This window comes from Panthera uncia, assembly GCF_023721935.1.
Source record: "Panthera uncia isolate 11264 chromosome A3 unlocalized genomic scaffold, Puncia_PCG_1.0 HiC_scaffold_12, whole genome shotgun sequence".
Lineage (NCBI taxonomy): Eukaryota > Metazoa > Chordata > Mammalia > Carnivora > Felidae > Panthera > Panthera uncia.
This window is the reverse complement of record NW_026057579.1, coordinates 5,756,918-5,774,351: the sequence shown is the minus strand read 5'-3', so window position 1 is coordinate 5,774,351 and position 17,434 is coordinate 5,756,918. Positions and strand designations below refer to the sequence as shown.

The following is a 17,434-nucleotide window of genomic DNA, read 5'->3' as shown; positions in this document are numbered from 1 at the left end:
CCCCATCTGTAACATGCCCAAGTCCCAGAGCCCGTGGGTGACAGAGACCTGACTCTGTGCTGCCACCACACTAAGCTAGTCTGTGGTACTTAGCTGACACAAGCCCCAGGGAATGTTTGCCAACTGTCTGACTGAAAGAATCGAGCTGATGAGGTCCCCAGTGAAGGCACACACCAAGGATGAGACACGTGTCCCCTCACAAATGGACAGAATGAAGCATACAGGGGCAAACCGTTTGTAAACTCACAACATGGTGCCCGAAGCACACACCTGCATCCCGTTGCCAAAAGACCCAGGGGGAAATCAACCCTCCGGACAGCTTCGTCCTACTGAGACGGAATTCAAAGACCCTGTCTTCCTTCCCTCTGACATATATTGTCCACACACAATGAGGAGCAGAGAGAGGCAGCAGAAGGCAATAGATGCACAGCCCAGTGAGGACAGAGACACCCCTATTGCTAACCCCTTCATTCCTAGGCGATGGGTCTGTTCTTATCCTGCTTCCTAAAGCTCACCTGGAGAGAGGAGAGGCCCCTAGAGGGACAGAATAGTCTGGAGCCCGCTCTGGCCGTATATTCGTAGTGTCGGCTCTGCCACGGCGGAGGGGTCTGGGAGGGTGGTCACTCCTCCCCCAAGGACTGTGCCCGTAGCCCCGGCACTGGACCCAGTGACAATGGCCAAAAGCTCAAAGGAGTGGAAAGAAAATATTTTCTTTCTCTCTATGCTATTTTGGCTTTGGTTTGGGGCCAGAAGGACCTCCAGGGAATCTTGAAAAATTCTGCTGGAAAGGTCGGTGATTTGTCTTCCTAGCCAGTTCTCAGCAACAATAGCTCCCCTCCCCACCCACCTGCAGCGCCTCCACAATGGGGTACAGGCGTCATGGCACTCAGGCCAGGCCCCCGCAGGGTGCACACACGTGGCCCTGCCCCCATGTGCTGGCGTTTTCATGCTCAAAGCTTTCCTTCCTTCACCCGCTGCCCTCTGGCTGCCACCCCCTCCCTCTTCCCCTGCACCCTGTGACTGCTCGTTTTTCCTCCTATAGCCATTCTCTCCTTCTCTCTCATAGCAACGGCATGCCCCAGTTTCTAGCTGAGCAGAGGACTGTCCAGAATAAAGGCGACATTTCCTAGTCCTTGTCACTGGGTGTGGCCAAGTGACTAAGCTTTGGCCAATGGGATTCCAGGTGAATTGAGGGGTCCCGGGAACCCTCCTGGCTGTGCCCTTGAAGGGAAGGGGGCACGCCATGTGCTGCCTTGGCCCCCTTCCTCCTGCTGGCGGCACGATGCTGTGGGGCAAGCATTCTGGACCACAGAGAGGACGCCAGTACCCTAGCGAGGGTAAGCAAGAGTTGGAGTGCTCTGGCCCGTGCTGGCTTTGCGGAGTGGAGCCCCCACCCCCAAGCTTGTACTTTGAAGGAAATGAACCTCTGTGCTGAGCCATTTCGAACCTCTGTCACCTGCAGCTATACTCACAGCCTATAGGATCCTGTCGCTCACACGACCTTCACTTCCCCAGGAGCTGCCCCCTGGCTTTTGCCACCACCCCTCCAACCACTGACCTCCTCCTGGAAAAACCCAACGGCCTCTTCCCAGCTCTCATCCCACGCAGTACCTGGCCACCTCCCACTCCTCCTGTTTGGCCCATTCTTAGCTTCTGGGATGCCATGGTTCTGGCACCTCCCATGTCTCTGATGCCCCTCTCCATGATGCTCTCCATGTCCTGGAGAGCCCTTATTCCCGGGCTTGTCCCTGTCATGCTGGCTTCCCCAAAATTCTGTCTGGGGATCATTCTAGGGATAAGGGCTAGACTGTCCTTCTGGATGCAAAGTAGATGAGCCAGGTTTCTGGGCTGAGGTGGGAGTGTCTTCCCAGACTCCAAGCTGGGCCTTTCCCCCTGGCTGGATATTGCTTGCCCATCCTGCATGCCTGGGCTCGTGCAGAGGACGTGCCACTTGTCCGCTCCTGATGGCTGGCTGGACTCTTTCCCTCTGCCCCGGCAACTGTTGTCTTCCTTAGTTTCCAAAACCGAGCTGGGTCTACTTAAAATAATCTCTGTGGAGTCTATGGCTGGCCTCACCCTCCTGCTAGACTGCCACCGAGCAAAATCATAACTCCTCTCCCAATCTACTAGCTTGGGCTGCTGGTGTTCTTGCCCAGAGATTTGGCTGAGCCAGGGGCTACCCTGGCCATACTGGGTCAGAGGTCCTCGGGGGCCCTGGAGATGCACAGTGCCCGTGATTCACTCCCCAGTGAGCCCACAAAGTGCTCCAGGGGACCCATCCTCCAGCAGGAAGACTACAGGGCACACCCATGGCCCCAAGAAAGGCACTGATGTCCCCTCCAATAAGAGGAAGGCTGCCCCTTTTATGGTAAGGACTGGTATTTACTAATGAGTGCAGTTCCCTTTGCAAAACACTTATCCATTGAATCCTATCAGCCCTCAAGGTAGGGGTCCCAGGGCACCAGTGGTGGGAGACACAAGGGGCTGGGCTGCCATTGGCTTTCCGTTTCTGTTCCACCACAGTTGTCATGAGCCCTGGGCAAGTGCTAAGCTTCCTCAGCTGTATGGTGGGGATTGAAACAGTTTTCCAGCAGCTTCTCAGAGCGCTTGAGGCAACTTAGGAAATGACTTCTGTGAAAGCCTTTTGAAATGATGGGTCCCTGGGCAAACTGAGGGTTGACCGCCAGTGAGGGAAGCCTGGGGAGGGACGGAGGGACTCTGAGGAGCTTCGGGATCGGGAGAGGAGGCGCAGAGGCTCAGAAGCTCCACCCTCCGACCTCCCTGGCCCTCCTAGCTTGGAGGGCCTCAGCACATCCTGCAGTACTGACTACAGCCACCAGGGGACGCTTCAATGACTGTCCGGAGGCCGCCCTCCTTTGTTCCCTTTTGCAGATGAGAAGGTTAAGGCTTAGGGCCATCAGCTGGCCTGGAGGGTTCTGGCTGTTAAGTGGTGAAGTCAGGACTCGAACCCTGCTCTGCCTGGCTCCAGAGCTTATGCACTTGCCCGCTCCATTGTCCTCCTTCCCTGAGTAATTCTGGAGGCTCCATCGCATTCCTCTAGTTCAACAGCTGGACACCCCTGCCTACTGACTTCACCCCCCACTGTGACTCCTGACTCCCAGATCTATACGCCCAGCCCTGTCCTCTAGCCGAAGCTTCTGCTTGGATTCTCAGGTGCCATTGAGCCCTCTGACTTGATGTCTTGTAGCCGCCTCAGACTCAGATCTCTTCCCAGACTTGTATTCCTCCCAGGCTTGCTGTCAGCAGGTGTGTGTCCCTCCCCTGGTACCTGGTATCACCTCCCACTGTCACCCGGGCTTGACTTCAGCTCTCCTATTGTGCCCTCTTCAGCCCTGCATGGCCTCCTCCTCGTGCCCCAGCTCATCACTCCTGAAACTGCATCTGCACTCACCCTGCTATGTTCTGCCTGATGGATCCTTCCCCAAAGCAGATTGTTCCAAGCCCCCTGACCCAAGGCTCCTGCTCAGAAGCCTTCAGTAATTCCCTATTTTCTACAGAGTCAAGTCCAAGCCCTCCTTAGAATGGCCCCTGTGATGGGGCGCCTGGGTGGCGCAGTCGGTTAAGCGTCCGACTTCAGCTCAGGTCACGATCTCGCGGTCCGTGAGTTCGAGCCCCGCGTCGGGCTCTGGGCTGATGGCTCGGAGCCTGGAGCCTGTTTCCGATTCTGTGTCTCCCTCTCTCTCTGCCCCTCCCCCGTTCATGCTCTGTCTCTCTTTGCCCAAAAAAAAAAAAAAAAACTTTAAAAAAAAATTAAAAAAAAAAAAAAAAAAAAAGAATGGCCCCTGTGATCTAGTTCCTTGCTGCCTCCTCTGTCCACACTCTGGAGGACCAGTGTTCTACCACTGAGCTAGACAGGGCTTGCTGCCTACCTAATGTGTGTTTTCTCCTTCTTCGTTCACAAGAGAACCTTGATTCTTAGCAGCTCCCCCCAATAAAGCCACCATTTCTCAGCTTCCCTTACAGCTAGTTGTGGCCACACGACAAAATTCAGGCCAATGAGATGTTAATGAAAATGTTATGTACGCCTTGCAGTAAATTGGCTTATAGGGAGTTAACTTAGCTGAGAGGAATGCCTTTTTGGGTCTTTCTCCTTCCTGCCGCCTGGAATGCTGATGTGCTGGCTGGAGCTCCAGCAGCCCTTTTGGTCCATAAAGTGATCTTGAGTATGGAGGCCAGTGCTAGAATGGTGGAGCAGAAAACTAGAGAGAACCTGGGCTCCTTACAGCCATAGAGCTGTCATGGTTACCCTAGACTGCCTCCTTTCACCTAATTTTATGTGAAAAGGAAATGAACAGATCTCCTCTAAGCCACTATTCTTTTGGATATTCTATTATGTACAAGTAAATCCTGATCTTGATTGATACAGCCAGATGGCAGTATGCCAATTACACTTCTATATGCCTTTGCATATGCGGTTCCTCCTTCCCCGTGATGCCTTTCTTTCCTTTCTTGCTGTTGAAGGCCTAATCATGTTGTAGGTATCGATTTTAATAGCTATTACTCCACAAAACCTTCATCCATTCTCTGGGCATGACAACCCCCTACTGTAGCCATGGTTTTCCCAGTCCTCAGTTTGGTCTTTTTTTTTTTTTTAATTTTTTTGTTAATGTTTATTTTTGAGAGCAAGAAAGTGAGAGAGTGAGCACAAGGGGGGGGGAGGGCAGAGAGAGAGGGAGACGCAAAATCTGAAGCAGGCTCCAGGCTCTGAGCTATCAGCACAGAGCCCGAAGGAGGGCTTGAACTCACAAACCCATGAGATCATGACCTAAGCCGAAGTTGGATGCCTAACCAACTGAGTCACCCAGGCACCTCCTCAGTTTGGTTTTCTTATAGCACTTACCTAAGTACCAGGGCTACTTGAATTGACCAGGGGACAAGAAATTGGGTTTTCTTCAATCTCTGCTTACCCAGAAATTAGTACAGTGCTTGGCACGTAGGAGGTAATCAATAAATTTTTGTTGAACACCCCCCGCCCCCCCCCAACATCTTCAAGGCAGCTGCCACAGATTCCCAGGACAGACATTCTGACAGATGGGTGTGGGAAGAGGGGGATACAGGGAGAAGGAAGACAGGAAACCAAACTTAAGCCCCTCCCCTTCCTCTTTCTCTTACCTCTGAGCAGCCAGTAGGCCCCCTAGCAGTATCTGCTTCCTCTGGCTCCCCTTGCTGAAAGGCTCCACACTAACACCATGGAGGGTGCTCTGATGCTGGTAGGGCAGGAGCCAGGGGTCCCAGGGCCAGTGGAGGCCCACGGCAGAATCAGGGCCCAGGAATATCTGGACAGGGCAGCAGGATGGAAGTAATGGCACAGATCTAACTAGGGGCTGACTACTTTACCGGCACACCCTAGCCTCTGTCTCCTGACTTCTGGCCCCCAAGGCCCAGAGTGGGGGTCCAGCTATTAACCCAAAGGATATGGTAGCCCCCCAACAGAGTTGTTAGATGGCTCATCGGCAGGAATCAAGTGGGCGGAAGGAGAACCAGTACCCAAGGATGCAGGTGGGAGCCTGCGTGGTCCCCAACCATTTCCCTCCAGTTATCAGACCCACAGTCCGTTCCGTTTCTCTCCACCAGGCGGCAGTGCTAGCCAAGCACTCTGGCTCCTCGGGCAGATTTTCCAAGGGAGTGTGGATAATCCATCATTTATCAGCTCACTCAGAATACGAGTTTTAGGTCTGGAAGGGAATTTAACCAATATTTAATTAAGGTACAATTAACATGCAAGTTGAGGGTCCACCTGGATGAATTTTTCCACATGTATACACATCACCCAAACAAGAGAGAAGATAGTTCCAGCACCCCAGAGGCTCCCTTGTGCCCCTTCTCAGTCATTAAGTCCCAAAGGTGAGCACTATCCTGATTCCTAACACCATACATTCCTTTAGCCAGTTTTTGAACTTCATATAAATGGAGGCATGTGGTGGGGGCTTTCTGGATCTTCTCTGAGGTCAGCGTCACATCAGCGAGGTTTAACTATGTTGTGGATAACAGTAATTTGTTCGTTTTTGTGGCCACGAGTCTTCCATGGTATGACTGCATGGTAATATTTTTCCGTTCTCCTGGTGATGGGTGGGGGAGGTTGGGTTCCCCAGGGAGCAGCCCCTGAGACAGATTACTGGTGGGTTTCTAGTCGGGGGCTGCCATGAATCACGCTGCTCTGAGGATTCATGTACCAGTCTTCGTGGACACCTGCACCCAAGTACATTCATTGGATACTCACCTACGGGCGGCATCTCTGGGTCATTGGGTAGGCGGACCAGCAATTTTAGAAGAAACTGCCAGGCTGCGCTGTTTGGCATTGACAAATCCTTGCTGACCACCTACTGCGCACCCAGCCCCGATATTTCCAGGGGCTGGTTTCCGGGCATGGCAGCCCCTTGCCCTCCCGGATTTTGGCCCAGTGGGGAGCAGCTGAACACAGGCAGGGGTCGTAAGGTAGGGGTCCCAGGGCGCCCGTGGTGGGAGACACAAGGGGCTGGGCTGCCATTGGCTTTCCGTTTCTGTTCCACCACAGTTGTCATGAGCCCTGGGCAAGTGCTAGGCTTCCTCAGCTGTATGGTGGGGATTGAAACAGTTTTCCAGCAGCTTCTCAGAGCGCTTGAGGCAATTTAGGAGATGACTTCTGTGAAAGCCCTTTGAAATGATGGGTCCCTGGGCAAACTGAGGGTTGACCGCCAGTGAGGGAAGCCTGGGGAGGGACGGAGGGACTCTGAGGAGCTTCGGGATCGGGAGAGGAGGCGCAGAGGCTCAGAAGCTCCACCCTCCGACCTCCCTGGCCCTCCTAGCTTGGAGGGCCTCAGCACATCCTGCAGTACTGACTACAGCCACCAGGGGACGCTTCAATGACTGTCCGGAGGCCGCCCTCCTCCAGAGGGCTAGTCACTCCCTTGGAGCAAAGGTACACAGCAGTCTTGCCGTGGAGGTGGCCTGGAGGGGAGGGGAGGGTGCTGTCTCCATCATCTTGAGGCGGCCTCTGCCTCACACTCAGGCAACCCGTTAGCAACAGTCCACAAAGCTCCTACTGTGTGTCAGCACAGTTGAACAGAGAGGGTCAATAAATGCTCCGAAAGCTGCTCAGTGGCGTAAGTGAGGAGGCATGGAAGGGGCATAGTGAAACCACTGATGCAAGCCCCCACAGACCCCACGAGTCAGACACACGGCTCCTAGCTGCCTCCGACCAGAGCCCTGTTACTGTTTTATACATCTGCAGAGAAACAAGAAAAAGTTGCCTCCCGAAAAGCCTGTGGGATGCCGTTCTGCCTGAGATAACAAACATAATGTGCCATGTTGGCAAGAAAAAACAACCATACTCGTTTGCAGCTTAGTGACAGTCACAGGATGGAGAATTTCTGCCCTTGTGCTCTAGAGAGGACAACAGTCTGCCATCTGCGGAGAATGTGTCCCAATTCCAGGCCCCCGAAGCGGAACCATCGCCTTACCGCCATTAGTCCGGGAGATGCCAGATGATCAAGAGAGGAAATATTATAGCCAACCTCATCCCTAATCATTTGGCATGATCCAAGATCCTGACACCCTTACCCTGGATTTTCATCCTTTAAAAACCTCTGCTTGTAAGCCATCGGGAGCTCGGGACTGGGAGCGCCAGCCACCCTCCCCCTCCCCTCCCCCCTCCCCGCCCCCCTTCTCCCCGCTGGTGCCACACCAATAAATAGCCTATCTTTCTTCACCGCAAAAGCTCTGTCAGCTTTTATGGGCTTGGTTCAGTGACAGTAGCACAGCGGTCAAGGCACCTGCTCTCCAGCCGGAGGGCCAAGGCCGAGGCACTGCCTTGTGGTTGTAAACAATTTGCTTCACCGATTTGTGCCTTGTTCTCCCAGTCTGCAAAATGGGAATGATTACAATAAATAGGTATTTTTGAGAAATTGCCACGAGGGTCATCAAGTTAATGCAGTACTGGGCTTAGAACAGCGGTGTTCGTTAAGTGAACAAACGTGGGCGTGGGTGATGGAGGTGCTGCTTGGGCACCCCCGTGCCCTGGGTGTCAAGGCCTGAGGTGGGATTGCAGTTCCCAGAAAGGCCTACTCCCACCGCGGTCCTGAAGATAGAACCATACCACCTCAGCCTGTCGGCATCGGGTACCCTGAGGTCTACGACTTGCCGGCTAATTTTCCACCAGGCCTGAGGCTCAGGACCTGATTTCTCTGATAAGCTTCCATAATCACATCTTTTGTAAGAATGTGGTTTATCAACAAGGTCTTCTGGGCTCCAGCAGTCTGGTCACCACCCAAGGCAGCCAGTGATACGCCTGGAGCCAGGGCTCTGAGAGAGGGGAGGGAACTCTGGGCCCCAGCACTGATAAGAGATAAGGGGATGCCCTAAGCCTGGATCCCTCAGGTTGGGCCAGCAGGACCATAAAGTGTGGGGCCCTTGTCTCAGACTGGACCAGCTGGAACCAACCTTGGACTCACTGTGATTGCTATTGACCAGTTTGCCTTTGGCCTTTAGAACACTGCTTCTAGAGGGGGAAACTGAGGGAGCCTGGCCTGGGGTGTGGTATGCAAGAGAAGGTCCAGGGTCCAGGCAGATCTTCTGAGGTGAACTGGGGCCAGACCGCTGTCACTTCTCCATTGCAGAGACTAAAGCCATAGCATGTCTGTGCTAGAAGGGCCCATAGACCAGCTCACCTTGGCTTCCTGCTTTACACATGGGGACACCAGGGCCCAGGAAGGGCAGGGGAGGGGAAGAAAACACAGGAGGCAGAACCTGGGTCTCCAGACCTTTCATCCTTTTCTTTCTTTTTTTTTTTTAATTTTTTTTAATGTTTATTTATTTTTGAGAGAGACAGAGACAGAATACGAGTGGGTTGGGGCAGAGAGAGAGGGAGACACAGAATCTGAAACAGGCTCCAGGGTCTGAGCTGTCAGCACAGAGCCCGACGCAGGGCTTGAACTCACGAGCTGTGAGATCATGACCTGAGCCGAAGTCAGACGCTCAACCGACTGAGCCACCCAGGTGCCCTGCTTTCATTCTTTTCCACAATCTCCCCAGCCCAGTCACCTGAGCCACCATCCCCAGCTCCTCCTGGGACAGGCATGGGGATATCTATCCTCATAGCTGAGTTCAGGGTAGTCACTGATCATGACCTTGATCTGGGGTCTTGGGGAAGGTCCTAGCCTGGAGGTGGAGGGCCAGGATACTCATAAGTCTCCAAACTAACCCAGAGCCTTGCCACCTAAAGTGGGTTCCACAGAACCACCTTGTTAGAAAAGTAAAATTCCAGCCATAGCCCCAGACCTTCTGAACCAATCAGCATTTTAATATGATCTCCAGGAGGTTCATGTGCCTGTTGCAATGTGAGAAGCACCAGGTGAGAACAAGCCATTTTCCCTCTACCAGCCTCAGTTTCCCTATAGGAATGGAGGGGGCAGAAGATCTCTGACTTTTTTTGCTTTTTTTTTAAATAGACTCCATGCTCAATATGGGGCTTGAACTCACCACCCTGAGATCAGGAGTCACTTGCTCTACCGACTGAGCCAGCCAGGGATCCCAGATCTTTGACTTCTTTGCCACAGCTAACACACTGGGAGCCAGGCCTCTGGCATGACCTGTCCTGTGGGACTATATGCATTTTGTAGTGGATTGTGGACAGTGGAATTCTGATTCCAGCAAGGTTGGGGAAGCAATCAACACCTCTCCCGTTCGGTCTGACTCACCCCTCTCCTCTCTGCCTGAGACCCAGGGCTGGGGCAACTTCACAGGTCCTGGGATGCAGCCAATTCAATTCAATCCACTTCAGCAACATTGATTAAGCACCTTGTGTGTGTGCCGGGCTCTGTAGCAGTGAATCTCCACCTTGACTGTACATTAGAATCATCCAGGGTGCTTTTATAAACTACTGATGCTGCGCCCCACCCTGTGCCACTGGGATCAGTTTGCGCGTGAGTACTTCTAAATGTGCCTCAAGCCATGATAATGTACAGCCTGGCGGAGAACGACTGGTCAGAAGTAAGGGAGCAGTCTATCCTAAATCCTGCCCGGGCCACCTCCCCAGTCGCTGCTTCCTTTTAGGTCAGCCAGCTGCAGCGGTTCTGTGGTGAGCCAGAGGCAATCATCAGGAAATTCCCTGGATATCATAACCCGTGACAGCAACATCTAATTAATCATCAACTATGTAACATGATCCTGACCCATAACGAAGGGACCTGCTGAGCCTTTGGAAACCTGTCTACTGGCCTTCTCCAGACAATTCCTTCCAGATCCAGGTATCCGTGCCCGAGGATCCCAGGCTGATGGGGGCCCAGCTCTCCTCCCAGGCTGGTAAGTGGGAGCCCTAAGTTTGGTCTGCAAGGGATGCAAGAGGCAGAGGGGAGGCTGTGGAACCTTGGGCGAGTCAGTTTTTCCTAGGGCCTCAGTTTCTTCATCTGCAGGCTGGGGCCAAGGCGATTCACCTTGCCTGACAGCTTATAGGGCTGTCAGAAGCACAGACCAAAAGGTTGCCAGGCACAGTAGTTCTCTGAGAGCCTCACCTGAGACCACAGCGTTCCCTTGGTGTGCAGGGGCAGGAGAGAGAGAATCTGCTTTTACTGCCAGAGATCCAGACTGCATCTCAGAACCCTGCTCCCTCCCAGGCAGAGAGCCTGGAGTCTCAGCCCTTGGCTCCCTAAGGGCACCAAAGGCTCACATACCAGCAGCAGGTACTGCCCCGAGCTTGGGGGGCAGGGAGGTGGTAAGGACGGTGGGGGCCAAGCTTCTGTTGCTGCTGCTGCTGCTGTGGCAACTGTGTCTGGATTCCAGGTCATGGTGGTGCCATGAAGGAGGCAGCAAGGAGTGTGGGGGGCAGGAGTGGGGCCCCAGCTCCTCCACTCCTGGCTGTGAAGATGTGCAGAACCACCCCAACTCAGTTCCCTCTGGGTGCTTCCCTGCAGGTTGTGGGAGGAGTGAAAGAAGCTGTAAGGGTTAACAGGTGCCTGGCACCCAAGAGGCGTGGTGACTGGAGGGGTGGTGATGAAGAAGGTGATAGAGATCTGGGGAGGTCCTTGCTGGGCAGGGGGCTGACCCTCAGTTACTTAGATTCCAAGAGACTTACTGCCAAGATTTTCTTTGAATCTACCTGGGGGGTGTGGTGGGGGCGGTGGGGGGAGGGGAGGCATGCAAAAGTCACGATGCCTACCCAGGGGGGCAGTCAGCTCCTCATACTCAGGATCTCCAGGCAGGTACCTGGAGACCGCAGGTCTCGGCTGACCATGCATGTCGATCCCATTGGTGGATAAGGAGACCTATACCCAGTGGGGCAGTGACCTGCATAGGTGACCAACAGAGCGGGGACTAGAATCTGGGTATCAGACATGGCTGCCCTCCTCAGAGCTCCTGCAGTGACTCTGCAGTAGGCCCAAAGACAAGTCCATCCGATGTCAGGGCCCTCGGCTCTGACTCCTGGTCACCCACCGTCCGTGCCTACTTGGGGACTCCCCTTTGCTTGTGCATAGCCTCCAGGGAAAGGCATCTGGGCAGACTATCAGGAAGGGAGGGAGAGATTAGGGTATTCCAGGAAGGGGTGACATGCAGGGGATGTGGGTGAGGGAGGGGTGAGCTTGGATAGCAGGACCCTGTGAGCAGGTTCAGAGGTCCCCAAGGCCAGAGTGAGTGCTTGTTCCTAATGCCTCAGTGAGGGGAACCATGGAACTACGATATGCTTGCCTCTGGCCTGAATCCATCGGGAACAGATTGTCTATGACCTCAAGGGTGTCCCTTGTGCCTGACCAGATTGAGTGTTGCACCTTGTGACCCGTTGGAATCTTGCAGGCTTGTGAGTAATCAGAGGAGCAGAGCTGGAGAAGCTGATGAGATCTGGGAGGGGAGGGGTCTTGCTCTTTTGGGTTACGTTCAGGCTCAAGTCTGGATTGAATTCCCTTTTTTTTTTTTTTTTTTTTTAGTGTTTATTTATTTTTGAGAGAGAGACAGAGACAGAGCATAAGCAGAGGAGGGGCAGCGAGAGAGGGAGACAGAGAATCTGAAGCAGGCTCCAGGATCCGAGCGATCAGCACAGAGCCGAATGTGGGGCTCAAACTCACAAACTGTGAGATCATGCCCTGAGCCGATGCTCAACCGACTGAGCCACCCAGGCTCCTGCTGATTGAATTCGCTATTTTCAGCTTCCCTCCTCTAACCAAGAAAGAACAGGACAAGAGGGGGGTAAGGGAGGAGAGCAGTTCTGGCTCAGGAAGCTCACCAGCTTCCTCCAGGCTCAGGCCTGAGGCTTGAGAGGAAAGGCTGCCCAGTAGGGAACTTCCCCTCCCGACTGCCAAGTGGAGTGGGGTCGGGAAGTCCCCGGATTTCAAAGCTCAGCCCTGGGCCTTGGCTGGCCCAGCCCACCATTCTGACACCCCGCCCCCGCCACAACCTGGGACTCCCTCTCTAGCCTGTGCCTCCCCACCTGGCTCTGTGGGGGAGCTGTTGGACCCCTTTCTCTCCTAGGAAAAGGAAGTCACCCTCACTGGGGGCCATGGCCTTCACAAATGATGCAGGTTTTCTGTGGGACAATCATAAAGTCAGACAAACAGAGAGGAAAACAGCTGCAATACCAGGACCCATCTGCCAGAGCTGAGCACCATTAGCAGACCCATCTCCTCTCAGGTTGTTTCTAGATACAGGGAGAATATATGTGTGTGTGTTAAACATATGTGTCGAACAAAACCTGGATCATATTATGTATACTATTTCTAACACCTGCTCTTTCTAGTTAATGCCAATAACTGTGACTAGGTATTTAGAGCCGGTACATGTAGGCGTGATTTTACAACATCCCTCCGGGAGGGGAACTGAGGGGGGGAATTCACAGTGGGAATTCAGATCCCAGACATGCAAAGTGTGCTCCTCACCAGGCTCTAATCAGGTCTCTGGGGGCTCCCTGGATGAGGGCAGGGGCAATGGCCCCGGGGAGATGCGGGGGTGGGGGGCGGAGATAGCTCTGGGGAGCAAATGAGTCCGGATCCAGACCACACTGACGTCACCATCCCCCCCCCACCCCCCCATCTCCGCAGACACCAAGGCGCCCCAGGAGACACTGCGCTTCCACCCTGAGGCCAAGGGCGCGCAGGTGCGTCTAGACGCCCAGCGGTGCACTGCGCGCAGGAACGCCACGTTCCACGACGGCATCGTGTTCAGCCAGCGGCCGGTGCTTCCCGGGGAGCGGGTGGCGGTCCGCGTGGTGTGGCACGAGGGCGGCTGGTGCGGCGGGCTCCGCGTGGGCTTCACGCGCCTGGACCCCGCGCGGGTGTCCGCGCCCAGCCTGCCACCCTTCGTGTGCCCGGACCTGGAGCTGCAGAGCCCGACATGGGCGGCCATGCTGCCCGAGGGCTGCGCGCTGGCGGGGGACGTGGTCTGCTTCTGGGTGAACCGCAGGGGCCGGCTCTTCGTCAGGGTCAACTCGGGCCCCCGGCTGCTGCTGCGCAAGGGCGTGCTCATGGGCGCCCCCCTCTGGGCCGTGATGGACGTGTACGGGACCACCAAGGCCATCAAGCTACTGGGTGAGACAATCCGCGAGGAACCGGGCACCGCCCCTCGGGTGGCTCGGGTGGTACTGCGTCCCCATCCAGAGCCGTGGGGGGAGCCTTTCATCTTTTCCTATACGGTCAGTTTTACGTCACTGGCACGGGAGACGCCAGATGGACAAGACCCCAGTCAAAGGGAGGGCAGCCTTGTCCCTAGGGAATGCTATGACTAGCACTCCAAACATCTGTCAAAGGGCTGTTTCACAAAAGGAGAGGTCGGGGGCTGGGTTTTGCTGCCTTAGTAGGAGTTCAGGGGAGTCAAGCGTGGCAAGCAAAGGGAACAGAAGTGTAAGCGGTTAGAGATGCACAGGAAGACTGCCTGTGGGGGCAGACTGAGCCGTCCAGTCAATGAGTGGGGAAACCGTAACCATCCCTCTAGCCACCTGAAAGGAGAGTGGACTTGAGGGAGAGTGGATACAGGAAACATCTATAGAAAGAAATACTGGCATTCCTGTGCTGGTTGTCCCCCGGCCTACACAAGCAGTCCATTTCCTCTTCCCCCACCCCTACCGTTTATAAAATCCCTTGTCACAGTGGCTGAAGTCTCGCCCCTGGGACGCCTGATTGGGTAGGTCTGGTGTAGAGCCAAGCACCTGTTTTCCCCACCTCCTGGGGGATTTTAATGCACATCCGGGTTTATGAAGGTGGGTAACACTGAGGGTCTCCAGTCAGGCGGCGGCACCAGGGCAAAGGGGAGATGTTTAAAGGAAGGGTGGTTTTAGGAAAAAGCGTTGACAGCTTCACAAATTCTCTGCTGGGGTGAACTGGGGAAGGGGTGGCTGGGGCCATAAGATCAGCGGGGAGCTCCAGCACTGCAAGCAAGCAGGTGGGACTCTTTCAAGGGCCTGGTAGGGTGGAAGCACCTGGGCTTTGCTTTCCTGGGTCCTGAGTTTCCCTCTCTCCCTCAGATCCCACAGCCAGTGCCTTCCCCTCAACCGTGCCACGGGCCCTCATCGATGAGTCTCTGCAGCCGGAAGGTGAGTGGCTTCCCCAAGCCCAGCGAGCCAGGGACAGGCTCCCCAGGACTCTAGCACCAGAGGCCCCCACCCCCACCCCAGGGAGGCCCCAGCTCTGGGAACTGGCTAAAATCCTTCCGAGTCCCACGAAGTCTCCCACGGGCTTTAGGCCAAAAGATTTGGCTCTGCCTGCTAGAAACCTAAAAGCAATTTAATAGCTTTGCCTTCTAGAACATTGGCTAACTTTTCAAGTTACAAGAGCACATTCGTGAACAAATGACGTTGTTTTGTCCCTGCTTGAAAAAGCAGTCCATGTTCGTAATAAAAGTTTTGCCAAACAGAAAGAAAATAAATATTAGAGGATAAATAAGGAAGTAAAAAAAACAAATCACCACTGCCTCTTAGGGGGATTTCCTCCTACTATTTTGTAGTCATATATCTATGAGGAATTGTGCTGTTTTCCTTTTTTTTCCAAGTTGGAATTTTATGATATATATGTATGTGCAGTATGGTTTTCTTCCCATTTCTTTTCATTTGGTTATGTTGTGAGCATTTTCTCATTAATAGTCAAAATAGGCCTGCGTGGTTCTCTGTCCTGTGGTTATAGCATGAGTAGGCTGCCCGCGCTTTGCCCCCACATGCCCCAACTCGTGTTGTCCCCTTTCCCAGCCACAGCAGGAGAGGAATGTGCCATCTGTTTCCACCACGCTGCCAACACCTGCCTGGTTCCCTGCGGCCACACACGCTTCTGCAGCTACTGTGCCTTGCGGGTCTTCAGGGACTTGGCCAAATGCCCTGTATGTCGCTGGGAGATCAAGGCGGTGGTCCCAGCGTGGGGCCCTCCCATTCTGAGGACTGGGGAGGGCCTCCTGATGCAGGTAGCAAATTGAATCTAGCTCTGAGCCAGAGGGAGGAGGTGCAGCCCCACCTCCATTCTGGAGAAGAGTCAGAAAAGCTGGTCATCAACAAGAGATGGGGGCAGGGAGGCTCTTTCCCCCTCCCCAACAGGTTGGGGTCCGTGGAGCAAGGAGGAGCCCCTTTTTCTGCCCACACCAGAACTCCCTTCCTCGTGGGGTTCCTGTAGAAAGTGGCTCAGCAGTGGGCCAGCAGGCTTCTGGTCCCCCCCTGCTTGGCTCCAAGTTCATTTGTGCCCAGGGCTTGCCAAGGCTTTTGGCTGGCCACCTGGTCCAGCCACCACAGACCTAGCAATCGTGGTACACGTAGGTCACATCCATGAGAATGGCCTTTATATAGAGATGAGACAGCCTGATCCCTAGTTTCATAGCTGGGGAAGTTAAGGTAACTGCATGTATCTGGTGAAATCCCAGCCCACCCCTGGGTATTGAGGAGCCTGGACCAGACACACAGAGGCATCTGGGTGGAATGTTTACAGTCCTGTGTGGAAGCTGGGTGATCTCTGACAAATCCTCCATAAAGTGGATAGGAGAGACCTGCTTGCCTGCCTTGCAGGGTGATTGTGAGGTTCCAGTGAGATCGCGTTTCTGAAGAGATTTCCGCACATGAGACTATACTGTCATTGCTATGCCTTTGTCCTTGCCAAATTCTGAGGTGTCAAAATAAAGTTTGTCTTTTGGGAATGATTTGCAATGAATATGTCCTCTTTGCCACAGTCAGGGGGAGTGGATGGAGCTGTGGCCTGTCGGGATGCTAGGGCATTGGGGAACCCTCTGTCCTCTCCGGATACACCCTAGGCTTGCGGTGGACTGGGTGGGACTTGGGCATTCAGGTCTGTGGACTTTATTCTGCTGAGCACGTGAAGGGGACGGTCCTACACTCCCAGGCCTGAAGTCACAGCCGGGCTTTGCCCCTGCCACCCTTGATTTTGGGGGGACTTCCAGGAGGTTCTGACTCCTGAACGAAGGGAGGAGTTGACCCAAGAGCCCACCTCAGCAGGTGCTTGTGGCGGGGGCAAGCCATACCTGATACTTTGCTGCTGTTCTTGTACCGTGACCAGTGGGGAGGTATCTCCCGAGAGAGAGGACTAAAAAGGCAGTTCCGACTATTGTGCTCAGACTTGTAATGATGCTTCATCAACCGCCTCCCTACCCACACCATTGCCAGCCAGTGGGTCAGTGCGTTGGGTTTGGTGAGAATGGTGTAGCTCACACTCTGGAGTCGGATCCCCTCTCCACCACTCGTGAGTGGTCTAATTTTGGTCATGGGCCTTGATTTCTGCGAGCCTCAGTTCCTTCATCTGTAAAGTGGAAATAAGATCATTGTGTTTGCTGGTGTGTGTGAGAATAGTGAGTATGAAACTTGTACCTTAGATGAAATACTCAAAATACAGCATCTCCCTTCTCCTGGAAAAGGCATCTCCCAGGAGAAGCAGCCAAGAGGTCAGTGGGCGAGGCGTCAGGGATCCGGGTGTGAGTCCTGACAGCTTACTGAGTTTTACCAAGGGCCCCCATGTCACCCCGGTTATTTTGGAATAATTCCTGCAGATCCTTTTTTCGTCTTTTTAAGTGTCCTTTTGTTGTTAAACCCAGACATCTCCAAGGCAGGGGCATTACTTTAATCGTGTTTCCAGGGAATACCTTCTTCGTAGTTAACCCCTAAACAAGCCTGGTCTTAGAACGGATCTGTAACCGGAGCAGGGAGACTTCTGCAATGGTGGAGTAAGGAGTTCTGTAAATCCATTCCTCCATAAAAGCAACAAAAATATTGGCAAGATTGTAAAAAATCAACTTTTTCTAGAACTCTAGCTATTCACCAAAGCCTAACAACAGTCTGACGAGGGGTTTATCCAAGAGAAACTGCTCAGGTTTGGTAAGAACAGTGGGGTTTGTGGGGTATTGACTTGGCCTACTGCCATGCCTCTAGTCCCAGCTCCATAGCAGCCTTAAAAACCAGCAGCCTGGAAGCTCTTAAGGGGACAGATTGGGTTAGGAACATCTCAGAAAGTTCTATCACCCAAACATCATCACT

General features: G+C 53.8%; 1 protein-coding gene across 1 annotated transcript; it reads left to right on the top strand.

Moving 5' to 3' along the window:
- The first annotated feature begins 10,159 nt into the window (after nt 1–10,159).
- NEURL3 (neuralized E3 ubiquitin protein ligase 3) lies at nt 10,160–16,110 on the top strand. Its single transcript, XM_049652226.1, has 4 exons — nt 10,160–10,299; nt 13,023–13,508; nt 14,441–14,509; nt 15,158–16,110. The coding sequence occupies exons 1-4, from the start codon at nt 10,272–10,274 to the stop codon at nt 15,376–15,378; spliced, it is 804 nt and encodes a 267-aa protein (XP_049508183.1). The 5' UTR covers nt 10,160–10,271; the 3' UTR covers nt 15,379–16,110.
- Nucleotides 16,111–17,434: the final 1,324 nt, after the last annotated feature.

Bases quoted from the DNA above. Each gene is read 5' to 3' on its own strand.
- NEURL3 (XM_049652226.1), top strand. From the start codon at position 10,272: ATGGGGGCCCAGCTCTCCTCCCAGGCTG. The intron at 10,300-13,022 runs GTAAGTGGGAGC...CCATCTCCGCAG, and splicing joins CCAGCTCTCCTCCCAGGCTG to ACACCAAGGCGCCCCAGGAG. The intron at 13,509-14,440 runs GTGAGACAATCC...TCTCTCCCTCAG, and splicing joins CAAGGCCATCAAGCTACTGG to ATCCCACAGCCAGTGCCTTC.